This window comes from Rhododendron vialii, chromosome 6a (assembly GCF_030253575.1).
Source record: "Rhododendron vialii isolate Sample 1 chromosome 6a, ASM3025357v1".
Lineage (NCBI taxonomy): Eukaryota > Viridiplantae > Streptophyta > Magnoliopsida > Ericales > Ericaceae > Rhododendron > Rhododendron vialii.
This window is the reverse complement of record NC_080562.1, coordinates 21,549,598-21,569,135: the sequence shown is the minus strand read 5'-3', so window position 1 is coordinate 21,569,135 and position 19,538 is coordinate 21,549,598. Positions and strand designations below refer to the sequence as shown.

The following is a 19,538-nucleotide window of genomic DNA, read 5'->3' as shown; positions in this document are numbered from 1 at the left end:
TACTAAGAAACTCTAGTTTTTGCCTTTTTCTTATGAAGTTTGATCTCTATTAAAATATAACCAACGCCTCTGTCTAAAAAGAGAAGTTAATAATATAAACACCCATGGATGAGAGAAAGAAGGAAATATAGATTACTATGAGTTAGTCCTTTAATATATGTTTATCTATTTCTTAGGGTGAGATGGAATTATTGTTAAGTGTAGCCATGAGATGATTCTGGGCTATCACCTTAATCTGGCATAAGGTTACTTTCCCTTCCTACCTCCATCCCCCTTCGTGGAAATTGTAGTTTGTACAGCAGAAATATACAATGTGTGTTGTCCATTTTCAAAGATGTGTGGCTCTATATGAAATGTGGTTCTTGTTCAAGTCATTTAACATGTTTTTTTGCTGAAAATATAATACTTGCTCTTTAAGTTGCCTAATGTTACTCCCTGTAAGAAAAATTGTTGCTCTGTATGTAATAATGGATGCTCCAGGGCAGTGACTTATATTTTAACTCATTTCAATGGTTGTCCCTTTACAAAGGTGTGTTGATATGTATGAAATGTGGTTCTTGTTCAAGTCATGTAACATGTTTTTTTGCTAAAAATATAATAGTTGCTCTATTAAGTTACCTAATGTGACTCCTTATAAGAACTTTTGTTACGCTCTATGCACCAGACTGGTGTTCCTTAAAAAACTTTCTCCCTAGACAACTGTACATTGACGATAGGAAGGTGGAAAACAAAAAACTATTGTGGAAATGGACTTAGATTAGGGAAGTTTTAAAATAACAATTGTGGTTGATGGTATTCGATCATTGTTGAAGGATATGTCCTCGAGTTCAGTTAGTTCAGGTTGTAGTTTGACAAGAAAGTGCCATTGTGGTGATGAAGTTGTTTTGAAGCCTTCTGGAACTGATTTGAATCCTGGTATGAGGTTTCTTGGGTGTCCTAAATATCCGGTAAGTTTATGTTCACTTATTGTTTAGTTCATTCTTTGAGGAGAAAGAGGGTTTAGTGTCATTTGATGGTATATTTTGTAGGATCCAAACTGTTGCAGTTTCTTCAAATGGGTTGATGATCCCATATGCAAGCATGGCAAGGCTGTTATTCTTGAACAAAAGGAAACGATAGGCAAGTTGTATGACCAGATTAAGTATATGCGAGAGAAAGCCAACTTCTTTGAGGACAAAGCCAAGGAGTACGAGAAGAAGGCTCAAGAGTATGAGGATAAGGCAAAAGAGTTTGATAACATGACTTAAGTTTATGAGTGGAGGATTAAGGAGATGAAGAGAATTGAAAGAAAGAAAATTAAGGAGGCTAGGACAATGGAAAGAAATATTTGGATGAAATTGCTGGTTGCATTGCTGGTTCTTGTAGGCGGAAGCATTTTTTTTAATTACGGGGTTAGGGATGAGGGAATTGCGTTGCCTCGTTGACTTACATGGGTTGAAATGCCATAATGTTAAGATGTAAATTACAAACTTGGTAATTTGTTGGATGTAAATTACGAACTTGGTAATATTTTGTGTATGTGTATTGTTAACACGGTTAATAGTTGTGTATGTTAATCTAATATTGTCGTATCTGTATCTGTGTGGTTTGACACTAAATGTAATAACTATGTTGTGTTGTGGTGTACATAAGTTGGGTCATGAATTAAATACATTAGGTACATTTTCTTTTTAGGTTATGGAGAATGCGGAAAAGAAAACATTGACAGGTTTTTGCTACTGGGGTGGAGAACGAAAGTTAAATGGCAATGGCACCTTCTTGTACAACGGTGGGACGTGTGTAGCTGTTTTACTTGAGGAAGGAAGTAAAATAAATGAGTTACGTGAGAAGGTTTGTGGTGCCCTTAACATGAATTTGGAAGGTAAATTGTACTTCTATAACACAAAAAGGGACAAGACGAAGTATGTCACATTGAATGATGACAACGGTGTTGCAATGTTGTTCCACCTGAACGAAGATGATGTCGACTTGTTCGTAGAAGATATTGGACAAAATAATGACAATATCCCGACCTTTTACAATTCTACAAGGTTAGATGAGTTGTTTCATCTTAATTTAGCACTTACAATTTATTTGTTTGCATTTGAATAACCAATGTCATATATTTTGTTAGGGAATTGATGGTCACTGACAACATTAGCTCGCCTGGAGGAACAGTGGCAGTACCTTCTCCCAGTCAGGTAACCAATAGTTCTAGCCAAGAGATGGGGTTGGTACCGTACTTGCCGGAAAATGCAAATGAGATATTAACCGGGAAGGGTCAACTATTTGATAGCCCTGACCTATTCAAGCAATCAATGCTACTATTTGCTGCATCGAACAAGTTTAGCTTCAATTACTTGGATAATAGTAGAACGTACTACCGATTGGTATGTAAAGTAGTGGGGTGTCCTTGGAAGCTTACGACAAAATGTGAGGGTTCCACTGATTTGGTTCGTGTCATAATGTTTAGGAATGAACACCTACATAATGCAGAAGATGCTAGTAATTATAAGTTGACCTTTCGCAGTAAACAAGTGGGCTTGCTTTTCAAGAACCGAATTGTGGACAAGCCTGGATATTTGCCGAGGGATATTTGCAGGGACTTCGAGCATACCTTCCAATGTTGTCTGAATTACAGTCAAGGATGGAGGGCGAAAGAAAAGGCAAAAGAAGCCATCACAGGACCTCCTTCGATGACTTTCCACCTAGTCCCATGGATGTGTCGACGGCTTGTTGAAGCCATACCAAACACGAGAGCAATATGGACGTCGACAAATGAAGGCAAGTTTAAGCAACTATTTGTTTCTTATGGTTGCTCTATTGCTGCATTCAAAAAAGGTTATTTAAGGCCTGTGTTGAAATTGGACGCATGTTTCTTGACTGGATACTATCGGGGCCACGTTCTATCGGCTAGTGCACATGATGCGGACGATGGGTTGTACCCCCTAGCATATGCCATTGTGTCTAGTGAGAATGATGAAGACTGGTTATGGTTCTTGATTAATCTTAAGGAAGTTATTGGAGGACGTCAAGTTGTGTTGGTCACCGATCGGAACACTTCTTTGTTGAGTAGTATAATTAAGGTTTTTGGCGGGGATTGTAATTCATGGTGTCTCCGTCACCTAAAGGAAAACTTCAGCAAGTTTGCTAGCTCAAAGGGGTTGAAAGCTGAAAGACGGAACACGGCTCTAAAGGTGGTTAATGATCTTGCGTATGCAAGGACCGAAGACTCATTCAAGTATCATTTGGGCAAGTTGTATGGGATTTGTCCTGATCTTTCAAAATGGGTGGAAGATAACAATCCAAAGCACTGGTCGAATACTTTTTTCCCTTACAAGAGATGGGACAAGATGTACACAAATCTGGCTGAATGTTTCAATTCTTGGATATTGCCATTAAGGGAATTGGACATCATCCAATTTATGACAGGACACGTGTCCAAGACCACTGAGTTGTTGCTCCGTAAGCATATCGAGGTTAGGAAATGGAAATTGCCGATTGGGAAACAAATTGAGGATGACATTAAGAAGTCTCAAGAATATGCTCGAAAATTTACGCATCGTAACTCCTCGCCGACTGAGTTCATTGTCGCTAATGACACTAGGCGACTTTATGCAGTCAAGCTGATCCCACGTAGTTGCAGTTGTCTTGCTTGGCAGATGTCTGGAATTCCTTGCGCACATGCTGATCGTGCTATTCAGAGCTCTGGTTTTTCTATTTACGATATGATGGATCCTTTTCTAAAAAGGGAGATGCAAATGGCGATATATGAGAATACCATGTCCCCAGTGCCGTTGCATGACATGCCTAGTGCTGAATCATTTTTGGCAGTCAATGACCTGAACGATAATAATGTTATGAGTGCCTCTTGTACTGATCTTTTTTTATGTCCCCCCATTGTGAAAAGGCCGGCCGGCCGACCGAAGAAAAGAAGGATTGAGTCACAGACACAAGATAAGGGCACAGTTTTTTGCAGTCGTTGTCACGAACTAGGGCACAACCGTAGCACATGCCAATCCGCAATACCAGGATGATAGGTACACTCACACAAAAGTCAAACTCTTTTGCCTTATCCTTAGTAACTTGTAATACCCCTGGCCTTTAATTGTGCTTGGAGTTACTGCTATGTTGCATTTTAGGCTAACCATGTGGGTTATTGACTTGTTTTATTTGTTAATAGGAGTTGGAGCATATGTTACCACATGTCACACATACACTTGCTCAATACATGCTTTGGATAATTGATTTGAAGTACAATTTCGGTATTGGTATGTAGTTGAAGTGAGAAAAGATATTTCAATTTCTGCAGAATTGAAATACCCATGTTTGTTTGATTTTGGGGAATTTTATTCTATATAAATTCTGAACGTAGCATTACTCAATTTAAGAACTGTGTTGACTGCACCAACACATGTTGGGGAAATGGCCATAAATTTATGCTCGATGAAATCGTTAACTGATTTCTGATTTCGAAACTACATTCATCGACCTGAAAAAATATGTACAGTTTGTGCCATACTTACTCTTATGTGACGTCAGATGTAATGTTCAAATTTATGGAATTGATGTTCAAATTTATGGAATTGCACATTCTGGAATTCTTGCATAATTGTAGGGTTGTTAACATCTTCTAATCATAATTTTTTTCTTGATTTTGTAGGCAGCAAAGGTTGGTTGGAGTAGGTATTCAACTATTGGTGAAGCAGGCCGCGACCACATGGTTGGGATGCCATTTGCTAATTGTTTCCACTTCATTGCTTGTACCACTAATTGAACTTTTTTATTGTTTTTTGGCATGTACGGTAATTAGCCCTTATCTCTCTTACAAGTATTGCTGAGACTTACAGTGTAATGGTCATATGTTGAAATCATGGTAGTTAATAGCCAACTTGGTTGTCCTACGTATTGGTGGTTTTGTAGTGGATTTTTAAGTAACATCAAAGCCTTCAATTCAATTCTAGTGGTGACAGGCCATATCAATGGTTCTTTGTATTTTGAGTAACACCAAAGCTTTCAATCTTATGTGCTTGCACAATGTTTGATATGTTTCAAGAAGGTTTGGAGGGTGGCTTGGTTCTTAGCACCTCTTCATTATTGTCCTCTTCATACAGGAAAAAAAACCAAATGTAAACTGATATGGCTACGGATTAAAGAAATAAATGGGTTTGAATTGTTTGATTGGGGCCTTCTTTTTCTAGAATAAAATATTTTGTATTTGAACTCAACTGAAGGTATCCTTCCTTTACAATATTTATTAACGCTGGGTTGTCTATGAAATCAGTGTCCTCACTCTCTACCGTAAGGGCTCTATGAACTACTTCTTGTGTAGTCATTACGAACACACCATCCCCTTCCCTTCTGTGATGTAATGCTTCTTGAACAACACCAGCTGGTCAGGGAATCTTTCGATGACGTACCCTTTCTGATCCCGAACTACATTCTGCAATGCCTTTGCCCTTCCATTTTGGGTCTGACTTGTCCATGATTTTGTTCAAATTTCTTTCAATGTGCCTTCACAAAAAAACAAAAATAAATACATAAACGCTCATAAATAACATTACCAACATACTCTCTCAAATATCACTACTCTCAACATATCTACCTAACGTACAAACCAATATTTTATGGAATTTATTGGTAGGGTACATTTTTGACAAGATTCACTGGACTTCTTCGCTGGGCCCCTTTGAAAATGGCAGATAGAATAAGGGATAGCTCACACGTAATATTCCATAGTCCACATTTATATAATAACATAAGTGAACTCACCTACGACAATTAATATTTCATACTCCACAGTTATGTAATGCCTCACAATGAATATTTCATACTCCACGGTTATGTAAAAAAAAAATTGGTCTTTGTGATTCAAAGTTGTAGTCTTTGTGAAAAAAATTATACTCTTTTAGTAATATTTACTTGCTCTTACTATGAAAATAAGTTGGCCCATATACACGACAAGGAGGCTAGTGAAAGGTCAAATCAACTAAGTTACCTGTCTATATACACACTTGCTGGGCCATTGATGAATCATTCCTCACAATTACGATATGGATCCAAATTGGCCTTTTGGAAGAAGACTACAAAAGGGCGAGAGTTCTGGTTCTGGTTCTGGTACACGGGCACGGGCACCCCCCCCCCCTGTTCAACATCCGAACATCCGTCCTTCCTTTGGTCGGCACAAGATGATGAACTGCATCGTTTACTTCAAAAAAGAACTATGAAAGTTCTCACAACAAACGGGGAAATTGTGGAACGATCGATAGACGAATATGGTGGATTACCAATCCAAGTGCCGCCACCAGTAAACCCCCCACGTGTTGATCTATCGAACAACTCCTGTTTTCGTCGTTTCCGACAAGCAAGTGAGATGGATGAAGGGAACGATCGTCGACAATCACGGCTTTCTGTTATGGATGCTTGGTTGGCCGACAACAAAGCAAGGACTCGTGATGCTTTTTCCATACACCTTATGCGTGGGTACTTCGGGGTCATGTCGCGTAATTCATTTCATAAGTGGCCAAGGATAGCCAATGAACCACCACCGCCAATGGTAAATCCACGTGAAGATCAACGTCTCATGCCAAGATTGGACTATACGCTTGCTACATACGACAGGCGTGGCAAACGAACATTTTTCGAACCTTTGGTGCAATACGATGCAACTGAAGATGCTTATTTCAAACTAGATTGGAACCAATCTTCATTTGAGGGTGAAGCCGGTGATTTACTTAAGTGGTCTAATATGTTTGTACATAGGAACAAGTTGGAAGCAAAATGTCATAAGTACCTACTTAAGGTGCCTAAAGCACGGTCAGCGCATATGATGGACGGAAGAAGGCCAAACCGTCTCCATAACGACGTGTGCGAAAGGCTGCAGCTTGAGATTAATGCCATGTGCAGGCGACTAATTCGTCAAGGCTTAATAGTCAAGAAAGTAAGGGAAGCTGAAAGGGACGGCTTCGACCCTAGAGAGTCTATTACAGGAATTAAGAGGGATCCACAGTATGCATCCGACCCTGAAGTATCTGATTACTCCGATGACGAATAGGAGTAATTGTATTTCATTCCATTGTTGTAATTATAAATTGGAGTAGTATTGTTCTTCGATTTATGCAACAACTTTATGGAAACTTATAAGGATGGTGTATTAGGTACATCTTCAACTCCGGTGGAATGGAGGAGAATAATGGTGGAATTAGCATTATGACTTTTGTAGTGGGTACTAAATTTCTTTCATTTGAATTAGCATAGGGACTTTTGTTACCTCGAAGAATGATAGTTGAGCTGCTGAACTCCATAGTAATAGTAGTACTTTCACTGTGGAACTATGTCCAAATAATGTCATAATGTTAGTCAAGATTTATTGGTAAGGTCCATTAATGACAAGATTCACCGGCCCCCCGTGGTGGGCCCCCTTTCATAGGGCAGCTGGAATAGGGAATGCTTCACACTTAATATTCCATACTCAACAGTTATGTAAATGAAAAAGGGCTCCTTATGATTCTAAATTGTATTCTTTGTGAAAAACCAATGTACTCTTTGGGAAATATTTACTTGCTCCTGTTACCTCGGAGAATGGTAGTTGAGCTACTGAAATCCATAGTAATGATAGTATTTTCACTATGGAACTATGTACCTAATAAAACACAAGAGTATGGGCCTCCACACAAGACAATGTTGATCCAAGGGTTGAGATTGATTTGATTTAATGGTGGAGAGGCATTCTTCTCATTTAATTAAAGTGCCCACATCCCCACATTTATTACAACAATGCCATCAGAGAACATGAAGTTCCTCCACAATCCATCTCACTTCCACATCTCACTTCCTCCACAACTATGTTCCACATCTCATGAGCTTTGCACAGTTGTTTTTGATACACATGCAAGGGGGGTCTATGAATTAGTGGAGAAGTTCACTTAGTTCTAGGTATGAGATGATCAAATTATCTCTCTCAAGTAATTTATTTCGTGAATCGATTTAGTGATTGAGCTACTACGAATATTCAAAAGGTAATTCCAACCACATGGGTAGTGCCGTATGCACGGGCCATTCGCTAGTGTCCAAATAATGTCATAATGTTAGTCAATATTTATTGGTAGGGTGCATTAATGACAAGATTCACTGGCCCCCCGTGGTGGGCCCCCTTTCCTAGGACAGCTGGAATAGGGAATGGCTCACACTTAATATTCCATACGCAACAGTTATGTAAATGAAAAAGTGCTCCTTATGATTCTAAATTGTATTCTTTGTGAAAACACAATGTACTCTTTGGGAAATATTTACTTGCTGCTGTTACCTCGGAGAATGGTAGTTGAGCTGCTGAAATCCATAGTACTGGTAGTACTTTCACTGTGGAACTATGTCCAAATAATGTCATAATGTTAGTCAAGAATTATTGGTAGGGTCCATTAATGACAAGATTCACAGGGCCCCCATGGTGGGCCCCCTTTCATAGGGCAGCTGGAATAGGGAATGCCTCACACTTAATATTCCATACCCAACAGTTATGTAAATTACAAAGTGCTCGTTCTGATTATAAATTGTATTCTTTGTGAAAAAACAATGTACTCTTTGGGAAATATTTACTTGCTCCTATTACCTCGGAGAATGGTAGTTGAGCTGCTGAACTCTATAGCAATCGTAGTACTATCACTGTTTAATTTATCATACTAAATGATGTGTATAAATAAATATGAGATAGGGAACTAATTTGCATCTTCATCTTCTTTCTGCCTCATACAATGTTTGTTGGCTCCCCTCAATTCCCATCTCAACTTTCTATATACCTTAGGTTCACATAGTCATAAACTCACAATGATTAACTACAATCAAAACTCAACATACTGACTTCGTCTTCTTTTTGCCTCATAGATTGGTTGCTGGCTCCCCTTAATTCTCATCCCAACTTTCTTCATACCTCAGCTTTGACTACAATCCAAACTTAAGTTTCCCAACTTGTTTGTCCTAACAAAATTCTACTTCCTGCGCATGAACAAGATGCAGTCCATTTTCGTTCAAAAACCCATAAACAAACAATACAATCCAAACTTCTAAAATGCCCTTCCTTCATACTCTATGGTTATATACATTTGTTGTTGGGTTATTCTTCATGGGTATGGGCGGTGTTGGTAAATAAAAACTAAAGTGGCTATCTACCTTATTAGATCATTCTGACACCCATTTGGAGCATATCTCACAAATTCGAACGCTGAGTTCGATATATGTTCAAAAACCAACAAATCCATTTGTTTTCATTGACAATATCTCACGAGCTTTTCCAGGCAGTTGCTTTTTCCATCAAATTGATGATAGGTGCATTGCATGTGTGAACCTATCTATGTGGGTATGTTATGGGCGGTGTTGGTAAAAAACCACTAAAGTGGCTATTTACATTATTATATTGACTTGTTGTCACGATCCGCAGCATCTTGATGTAGACTGGTCATGGCGGCCCTTCTGGCACTGTCAAGCATATTCACTTCTGTGGTGTTATGCTTGCAAACCGGGGTGACCTAAAGTGGCTATCTACATTATTATATTGATTTGGCATGACGCAGAAACAAACAATCCCCACAGATGGCTGCCCATGTTGGCATTTCAAGCAGGTCAAACAGCAAGGACTTCTGTGGTGTTACGTTTTTTTAGGGAGGGGACCCACTTAATGGATGTTGTATTTACGCAGGTTTGATTGACGGATCTATGTGATCAAGATTATATCCATATTAAGGTTGTAAATTATTTGGGCCATTTTAAGGCAGATGAAATCAATTTTGTATGCAACAAATGTCTTGTTACTGCATTAAACTCCATTAATTATATGGTGTACACAGATATTTGATGTAATTGTCTTAGATTAGTAAGTTCGGTCTTATGAAATTTCCGAATAAGTTGGTTGAGGTCATACGGTAGTCAAACGTCGGACCATGGTAATTGAGGTGCTGAACTCCATACAGTATGTGAAGATATATTGGTGGTAGATTTCTGACAAGATTCGCTAGGCTTCTTAGGTGGGCCCCTTTCAAAAAGGCATGGTGGAATATGGGGTGGGTCACACATACTATTCCATACTCCAGACTTCTATAAAGAAATAAATGCTCTCTATGATTCGAAATTGTAGTCTTGTTGAAAATAAAATATACTCTTTTAGTAATTGATACTTGCTCTAACTTTCTCAGAGAATGGTAGTTGAGGTTCTGAACTCCACAGTACATTTGGTACTTTCATTGCCAAACTATATATAAATTAATGTCATAATGTTAGTCAAAAAGTGATAACTTCAGTTCCAAATGTCCTTTATTTCTGTTTTTGGTTTTTTTTTGATTGATTTTTGTTGGCTTGTAATTTGCTGTCCTCATCCAACTGGTTCATCTAGTTGTTATTTATTTAAAAAAAAAGGTAGAACAAATAAATGGCAACGAATTTGGATGACAATTGAAATTGGATTTGAGGTGGCTGAGCCTTGTGGGTGGAGAAATTATTCAATACCTTTAGAGATGAAACTGGACAGAACCATTGTTCATGATTTCGTGGGAGAGGGATACAATGCTCCAATGTTGACTTTTTCTAATCATATCGATGATACAATTATATATTGGGCAATATCGGATCGTATGGACCGATAGGCAAGTATATAATTTTATCGGAGATCCAATGTCTCATTACTTAAGGGCAGATACACAATATACATAACGGACTTTATTTACAAGGGACATTTACAATGTTATCAGAGATCCAATTATCTGAGCCAATGGACATTTGGCTCAGATAATTTGTATGATTAATACACTTTTTGAAGGACTAGTAGGTTGCATATCATGCGATGCCAATTTGAGCTTCTAATGTTGCCCCGCCTAAGTCCTCAATGTGCGTCGAATAAATTTATCATCATAGCTAGAAAAAAATGGGAAAAAGGGCCGATTGGTGCTGCAAGCACAATCTTGGATACAGTTAGGAACCAAAAGTGCATGCAAACCTTGAAATTTTTTACCAAAAACATACAGCACACACAGCAGTCAGTTCCACCAAAAAAACCTCTTGGATGGGCCAATCCAGAAATACACCTGTTCGTGAACACACCTGTTGGATCACAGCAACAATTTGAACAGCAGCAAAAGCAGAAAACCAGTCCTCAAAACACCACAGAAACAGCAGAAAAGCAGCAGCAATTTTGACAGAAAAACAGCCACACACACCCCTCAAAACTCACTGCAACAAAAGCACACACCTGTTGGATCACACATACCCACACACACACATCAAACCTACACCCAACACACCCCTTCATAGCTCAACACACTCACTCATACAACCTAAAACCTACTGCAACAAACACACCTGCACTTTATACACTTGCACAAACAGTTTGCTCACAGACACACACACACGAGGGTAAATCAGTTATTTTGGCTCAGATAACTGATTTACCATCATCATCATTGCTAACAAGCACCATATTAGGGTCAAAAATGTACTACAAAAAGCACAAAAGGTACTCTTGACTGCAACAGACAAAGTTACCCCGCTAAGGCACTATCTTCATTTTAACATTATAATGATTTCATCATTGCCCTCTAAGGGGCACTTAGTCACCCATTGCCTATGTTTGCCCAAAAAGAGTAGTTACTTAACCATATTTGCCATACATTGGATAATTAAAAGTACCATTACATGCCAACAAGCACCATAATTGAAAGTACGATAATTAAAAGTACCATTACAAAGTTGTTACAAACATTAGAACCCCCAAACTTCTTAGTTACCCTTATCCCATACTTACATAAAATCATCTACTATGCAAAATTAAGCGTCACCAAATTCAGTTCACTTCACCAATTTTGTAAGAACCACATCTCGCAACTGGTTGTGCGGGCTTAACAGCAACCGTACTAGCAGCCTCTTGCGCACATCAATAGCATCAGCTCCCACAAGATCCTATAACGCAACCACATGTCTAAGTTTCTAGTGCTCCTAACGTTCTATGCATAGGCAACTTCAAGCAAGTATTCAGGCAAACGTTTCTTACCTTAAGTTCTTGTGTATTCATCCGACCCCCCGTCCTGTGCTCCATGAACTTTAAAGTATAAAATCCACAATCGTGGCTGCATCCAAGGAAATGCAATTCATAATCATGCATGCATTATGTCAACATTAGAGTCGCTATAGTATAAGTAACCACTCACGTGTTCGATTACTGTGGGACTTCTGATTCATGCACATCCCAGTCAATCCATGGGGTATGTAGTTGCCTTGTCCGAGTCCGACTCAATACGTTGAACAACATCCCAACCTGACTCACTCCAACAAAACAGGTACATTACAACTCAATACGTTGACACTTAAATGACCATGCGAAAAGAAAATGAATAATCAACAAACATGTCTGTCCTGTGCTTACCACTGTAACAGTAGCTACCTTCTTATCGGTAGTTTTTAACACCATTGAGTCAAGAACTTCAATCCGCTTATCCACCAAGTTGACAACAACACAATACCAATGTTCAATATCAGTCAACAACACCGGTAGAAACAGCTGCATAAAGCCACAAGGAATTGCAAATAAGTATTATCGGGATCCAAGCATGGTGGACAATTACATGACAATGATAGTTTCACAAAAAGTAGACTGTAAAACTTGCCATATTGCACATTGCGACATCGTATCCCAAAATGTTTGCATCAATTGGATCTTCAATGACCTTTTGATCTTGTACTTTATCGAAATTCAACAAATTGTTCTACAACGGGATGAAATGGAAGAAAAATATGAATTACCACCACTATAACAAAGTAGCCGAACGAGTAAGGAATTTCAAATTACACATATTTTAAATTACCACAAAAGAACTTGAGAACATGTGTCGTGTCGAACGAGGGACCCCGTCTTTGATTGGGGCCTTTGCCTTTTCTTGTTTCATCAACCATTTGGTCATCGTCGTCATCACCTGAAAAGCCATTCAAAGAAAGACAAAATGGGACAACAATATAAGCTTCAATATAAGTGAAGTAATGAAGACTGAATATGTAAGGAACACTTGCAATTCATAATTCATGAAATTGTAGATAAATTTGTGCAATGTACTATAAATTACCATAGTGGACATATGACCCCTTGGTTTGAACACTTCGTGTAACATATCATGCGATAAATGGATCTTCCCGCCGTCTATTTTAACAACATAGTCCCTGCAAGTACCAACTTCTTTAATTATCGCATAGTTACAACCAAATTGAAAATCATAGGAGAGTACTTTTAGAATGTAGGAGTTAGTAGTCATACTCTTCTCCTGTTTTCTTTGGTGGTTGCATCACATACGCCCACACTTGAGTTTCTTGTTTTGTAAGCTTTGATAGTTTGACCTCCGGTGGAACCACGTACGGCGTTCTTGTCGCTTTACTTGGTTTGAAAGTCCTCGTACCCCGTTTCGTCGATGGTCGGGTAACGGACTTACTTTTCTGAACACGTGTACACGGCCCTTTGTTCAATGGCGGAGTCAATGGGACTTGTTCTTCTTTTTCAATCTCTTCATCTCCTTCTCCTTCTCCTTCTCCTTCATCATCCTCATCTTCTTCTTCTTCTTCTTCTTCGTCATCTTCTTCTTCTTCTTCTTCTTCCTCCTCCTCCTCCTGTTTACCTTGTTTGTGACCTTCTTCTTTTTCCACCACAATATTTTCTTGTATCTCCACATGTTGCGCATGTTGTACAACATCCGCCATGACATGATCCGGAGAGTACAACGGCATTTCTTGGGCAAACAAAAGGCCACTCATGCGGCTGCCATCCATGTCCTCCACGTCAACCCCATGCCTAACCTTCTTCGGATTGACAGTGGAGGTTGAAGGAAAATCCTCCATGGCCATATGTACATCACCCATCTCGACATCATCTTCATTTCTATTCTTTCTCTTGGTGGAGGCCTTCCTCTTTGACGGACTTCTTTTGCATGTTTCAGGAACATCACCCATCAAGGCGCCGTCCATGACATCGATAAGTTGCATTTGCTTGACGAAATATTTCTTCAAATCATGATAGGCAACAATTGAGAACTGCACATAAGGTTAACGAGTAATGTTATGAATTTAAATGACATAAATGGTCCAATTGTATATCGGCAACGAAATTAAGTTTCCTCACCGGATGCCAATAAGAAGCCTCAGGGAATCGATCAGAAATTGGATCTACCAACTCCAACGTCTCCTCCTTTGCAATACGTTCTTTTATTAACTTTGTCGTCCATGACTGAATAAGGGGTTCACCTTCACTCCCAACCTTCATACCCATTGGCTGTTTGTCAAAATATATAAGTTGCAACAAAAAAAATATTATGACTCACAATAGAGTACAGACGAATTTGATAGCAAACAATTGAAATGCAATAAAAACATGTTGATGTACTTACCATTAGAAGTAACACACAACCAGCAACGCCAACGCAATCCTTCTTATCACCAACAACCTTGCCATTTCTCTTCTTGTACTTTGCAATTTCATTCGCCAACCAATCAAGCACAAATTCTACCCATGCATATGTTGGAGTTTGCAATAAATTGTGCACTGCCGGGTAAAATTTTGTGGCGGCCACATCCTTCGTGGTTGGACACAAGAAACAAGAAAGCACAAACAGCACGTACGACGTCTGGAACTTCACATCAGCTTTCTTTTCATTGAATACTTTTTGCATCATCGCAAATGTCACTCCTCTCTTCAACGGTTTTTTTTGTCCCAAACATCTTCCTAATGTGTTCAAAGTGGGGGTCTTGACAGTCCGTCGGAACTGGTATCGTTCCACAAGATAGCCCTAGCGCCCTTCGAACATCATCAGGCGTGATTGTATAAACCCTCAACCTCCCAAACTCCAAGCTCTTGGTGACAGGGTTGAAATGCTTAACTAACCGACTTATAAAATCACAGTTCAACATTCGACACTTCAATTGAAGCATTGAACCAAAACCCACTCCTTGAACAGCATCTTGTTGGGCTTTGGTCAATGCCTCATTTACTTTGAACAATTTCAACGGCGAGCACCGACTGCGAAATACCGGCTACACATATAAAGGGTTTACGATTTAATACAACCCATCATTGTTACACACATGATACGTTAACATAAAGATTAACTATATCAAAAACAACAATAATAACTGAAACCATACCGCCGCATTTTTCTTTTTTTCCTTCGGAATATGCTTTTTAATGCGGGCTTTTCTTTCTTTCGCCATGTCCACGAATGGCACTTTTTCCGCATCAGACATGTTATTCCATATTTCCGCAGCTACTTTGGTATACTGGATAGTGTGGACACAAAAATTTGTGTTAATAAGACCATGCACTACAGTTTACCGAATAACCATACGAACTACAACCCCATTAACTCTAACCTTTGCAATTATAAACCTTGGACTCTTATTGGCAGCTTTGGCTTTTTTCAGATAATCGTCACTGTAGTTGGAAATTTTAAAAAAGGGATTACGACACCATCAATAAAAAATGGAAGTAAACACATTAACAAAGTAACTATATTCGTCATATAAATACGTACAGGAAAAACAGATAAGGATTGTTGTGGGTACTTCCCTCTCCTGCTTTTGACCCTTTTACTCCTGCCTTAGACCCTTTTTCAACTCGCAGTCGCTTCTTTCCAGTTGTCATCCTTCATACAGCGCAAAAATAACAAAACTTTAATCATTCAAACTATTTTGAGCAGCTAGATCAATAGAGCTTTCAAAATGTAGTCTTTGAATATCTAAATAAATAATTGGACATTACTAAACAACCACAAGGGATCCCATGAATGTGACACATATCCTTCTTGGGAGACCATGGCTTTATGATAGAGATGTGCATCATTGTGGGAAAGAGAACACATATGCTTTCTCATTAAAAAACAAGGAGATCGTTTTGAGGGCAATGAATACAGCTGAAATGGAAAAATACAAGAAGCCAAAGGGTGTTGCTGAAAATAAGCCTAAATCTCTCCACATTTTCACCAACAAGTGTTTTCAAATAGAGAGTATGGAACTGGGAGTTATATATGCCGTGGTGGTAAAAGAAGTATCAGAATCAGTTGCTATAACAGCCTCTGAATTACCATCAGAAGTGGCATCGTTACTGTCCCATTTTTCTGATGTTGCACTTAAAGAGCTCCAAATGAATTACCTCCCATGCGCAATGTCCATCATGCAATTGATGTCATTCCAGGATCGCAATTGCCTAATCTTCCGGCCTATCGCATGAATCCAAGTAAACATGCATAGCTTAAAAAACCTTAAAAGACAGGTAGATGAGCTTCTGTCCAATGGGTTTATTCGTGAGAGTTTAAGCCATTGTGCTATTCCAGCTTTGCTGACGTCAAAGAAAGATGGCTGCTGGCGCATGTGCGTAGATAGCCATGCTCTAAACAAGATTACAATCAAGTACCAGTTCCCTATCCCAAGCCTTGATGATATGTTGGACATGCTAGGTGGGTCTTCTATATTGACAAAGATTGATTTGAAAAGTGGCTACCATCAACTACACATAAGGACAGGAGAAGAATGGAAGATAGCTTTGAAGACCAAGGATGGCCTCTATGAATGGCTAGTCATGCCATTTGGTCTTACAAATGCCCCAAGTACATTCATGCGCTTTATGGCGCAGGTATTACAACCTTTCATTGGTCACTTCCTGGTTGTTTATTTCAATGATATTCTAATATATTACAACCTTTCATTGGTCACTTACCATTACAAGTAACACACATAATTTTATTGGAAATGTGGTTTATCATCAGCACTCATCATTTTTTTCGCTAATGACCTCAGTTTTACATCCTGTACATGCTCTATATTCCAAATCATACCTATAAAACCAATACATACAAGTATGGCATATGAAACAGAACGATAATACTTTAAGCAATTTTTTTTGCTAATGACCTCAGTTTTAAATCCTTTACGTGCTCTATATTCCAAACATACCCAGAAAAGCGATATGTACATGTATGGCATATGAAACAGAACGATAAAAGTTTTACAAATCTGTCAGTTTAATGACTCATTGTCTGTACAAAAGCCTCAAAGGCAAGCCTACCCAAGGTGTTGTACTCATATTATTTAGTAAGATTCATAATCAAATGTCTATTTATGTAGGAGACCTCACAGTTGTTATATTTAGACAAAAATACCAAGATAGAAGGCTACAAGTTCACAAGGAACAAAATCTGACCTTTGCCACGACCACTTCACTCAATTTTGAATAAACTAAATCCCGTCGAGTCTTCAAGGACTTCAAGGTAGTGTTATACTCGTTCAACCTGCATTTAATTGAACTAATATATAAGATACCTAGAATAACGTAAGCATTTGCAAATGATGTGTGAATCTGTGATTACTAACATTATAGAACGGAGCTGTTAAAAAAAATCATAATAGAACGGCACCATTGTGCCTTAACAGATTTGTACACACACACTCAAATGTTCATTGGTTGATTGCCATCAACAAATACGTATCTATTTCAGACTCAAAACTTCAATCTCAAAAAATAGAACTGAGTCGGGCTTAATACCCCATGCTCAAAACTGAGTCGGGCACCTTCAGTGGAACCAAGTCACAATCATGTCGATAATGATATTAATGCTTCACCATCCTCATGATACATACCATTACTGCGTATACCAAACCCAACCTCTAAATGGAGAGAGAGAGAGATGGGGGAACCTGGTGGGAGCAGGCGTCGGACCAAGGAGTGGAGGCAGGTGTGTCAGCAGGGTGTATTCCGGACTACACGAGCAGATCTTCAGATGGAGGAGAGCACAGACGAGATGGAGGGCGAGCAAACCCTAGGAAGGAGGACACGGCATCCTTCTTCTTCTGGAGCACTGTATTGATTTGAAATGGTTTGCCAGGTTTGGGGATGGCGACTGGGAAGGAGGGAAACCCAAAATTGGGAGACGAACGATGACGTTTTGGAATCGAGGGGTGATTTTGTCCATATATGTTTTGCTTTCCATGTATGGGGAATTATATTTCTCCTTCCATCACTTAGGAATTTCCAAAAACTGGTCCATGAGATGGGCAATATTTTCCCCTCCTTCCACTGATTGGCAATTTCCCCTTTTAAACCCGCGAGATGCACGATTTTATCACAGCCATTGGATCCAACGGCTGCTCACACGCAACATCTGCATTTCTGCATTCTAAGGGCGTCCACAACTAAAGGCCCCTGTATGTATTATATGTATATATACACATACATATACACCACAGCAAACACCCAAAATTTTGCCCCAAATTCCATTCACAGCCACGAGCAGCACCAATGCCGGCACCACCACAGAAGCCATCTCTTTCTCTCTCTCTCCTCCCTATGTCTGCTCCACCTTAAACCAAACCCATTTCTGCTCCACCCCAACCCACCACGCACTAGCACCCACCGCCCGCACCAACTGCCGACCACCGAAAACGCAACTGACCGCCATAATCATTTGTCCAGTTCGTAACAATCGCTTAGGCCGGTGGCAGAGTAACCACCACTTTTCTAATTCGATTTTAGGTTAATCAATAGGCATCTCATTTCGGACTAAGAACTCAGGAAAGTAAACTTCTAATATACATGTGTGTGTCAGTGTAAACGTGCAATATGTGTATATTTGTAGATATATAAATGTATATAGTGTGTGTGCGCACGTGCTTGTTGTCTGTGTGTGGGAGGAAGAAGATGGAAAAGGAGGATGAAGAATGGCATATTCGTAAATTTAGGGTTTAGCTCCGATGGACTCATTAGGGGCAATATTGGAAGATTGCATCACTTTTGAAAGAATTTTTGTGAAAAAATTAACGGTTCTAGACAGAAGGGGTCTAGGGGAAATGGAAACTTTAATGAGGGGGTCTGGCCATAGCGAAAATTCATAGAGGATGTGACCGTGAAAAATGGGTAAATGTGGAGGGGTGTCTAGGTAAATAACCCTATTTTAAATATTTGAGCGAAGAGGTTTCTGAAATAGGCCATGTTAGGGAAACTATGTTAGTATTTATAAGATGTACATCGAATAAAATGTTTAAAATATCCCAAGGTACTTCAAATACCTTTCATTTCACAACAGTGAGGGAAAAAATGTAAGGTAATGGAAATGAAATCCATCACGACTCTTTTTCCACTCAAGCCACCATGAATCACCATCGAACAGATGTCTTGGCCCTTTTAAAAGCCTTTGCACATGAGGTTGCCTTAGGGGTCACGTGAGTACTTTGATTAACCTTACACTAATTATTATTGTAGTTTTTTGATCAGTGAAACGTATTGTTAGAATGTGTGAACAAATTATGTGGTAGAATGTGTGAACAAATTTGAGCTTGATAGTCTTTGCTCTTACACTAATTTGAAGAAGAGAGACTTTAGATTTATTTTCTTCCCTTAATGCTCATATTACATAGATTCCGAGATCTCCCAAATAGCAGGAAGATAATTTACCCAGAGCCAAGACATGCAAAAAGGAAAGAAGAAAAGAAAAAGGAAAAGTTTTCAAAAAAGTAAAAATCGATTTTACCATAAGCGGAAAACAATGAACAAAAAG

The 19,538-nt window shown here is 39.0% G+C and overlaps 2 protein-coding genes and 1 pseudogene across 2 annotated transcripts; 1 reads left to right on the top strand and 2 right to left on the bottom strand.

The window, feature by feature from the left end:
• LOC131330157 (alpha-L-arabinofuranosidase 1-like) overlaps positions 1-19,538 on the bottom strand; it is an 85,333-nt pseudogene that overhangs the window by 7,813 nt on the left and 57,982 nt on the right.
• Positions 816-4,984, top strand: LOC131328481 (uncharacterized). The gene is made up of 8 exons (XM_058361423.1): positions 816-947; positions 1,029-1,220; positions 1,366-1,457; positions 1,544-1,547; positions 1,675-2,030; positions 2,114-3,836; positions 4,643-4,742; positions 4,860-4,984. The coding sequence occupies exons 1-8, from the start codon at positions 816-818 to the stop codon at positions 4,982-4,984; spliced, it is 2,724 nt and encodes a 907-aa protein (XP_058217406.1).
• On the bottom strand, positions 14,054-15,634 carry LOC131328480 (uncharacterized). Its single transcript, XM_058361422.1, has 4 exons — positions 15,525-15,634; positions 15,364-15,424; positions 15,139-15,270; positions 14,054-15,027 (listed from the first exon to the last, which is right to left on the bottom strand). The coding sequence occupies exons 1-4, from the start codon at positions 15,632-15,634 to the stop codon at positions 14,647-14,649; spliced, it is 684 nt and encodes a 227-aa protein (XP_058217405.1). The 3' UTR covers positions 14,054-14,646.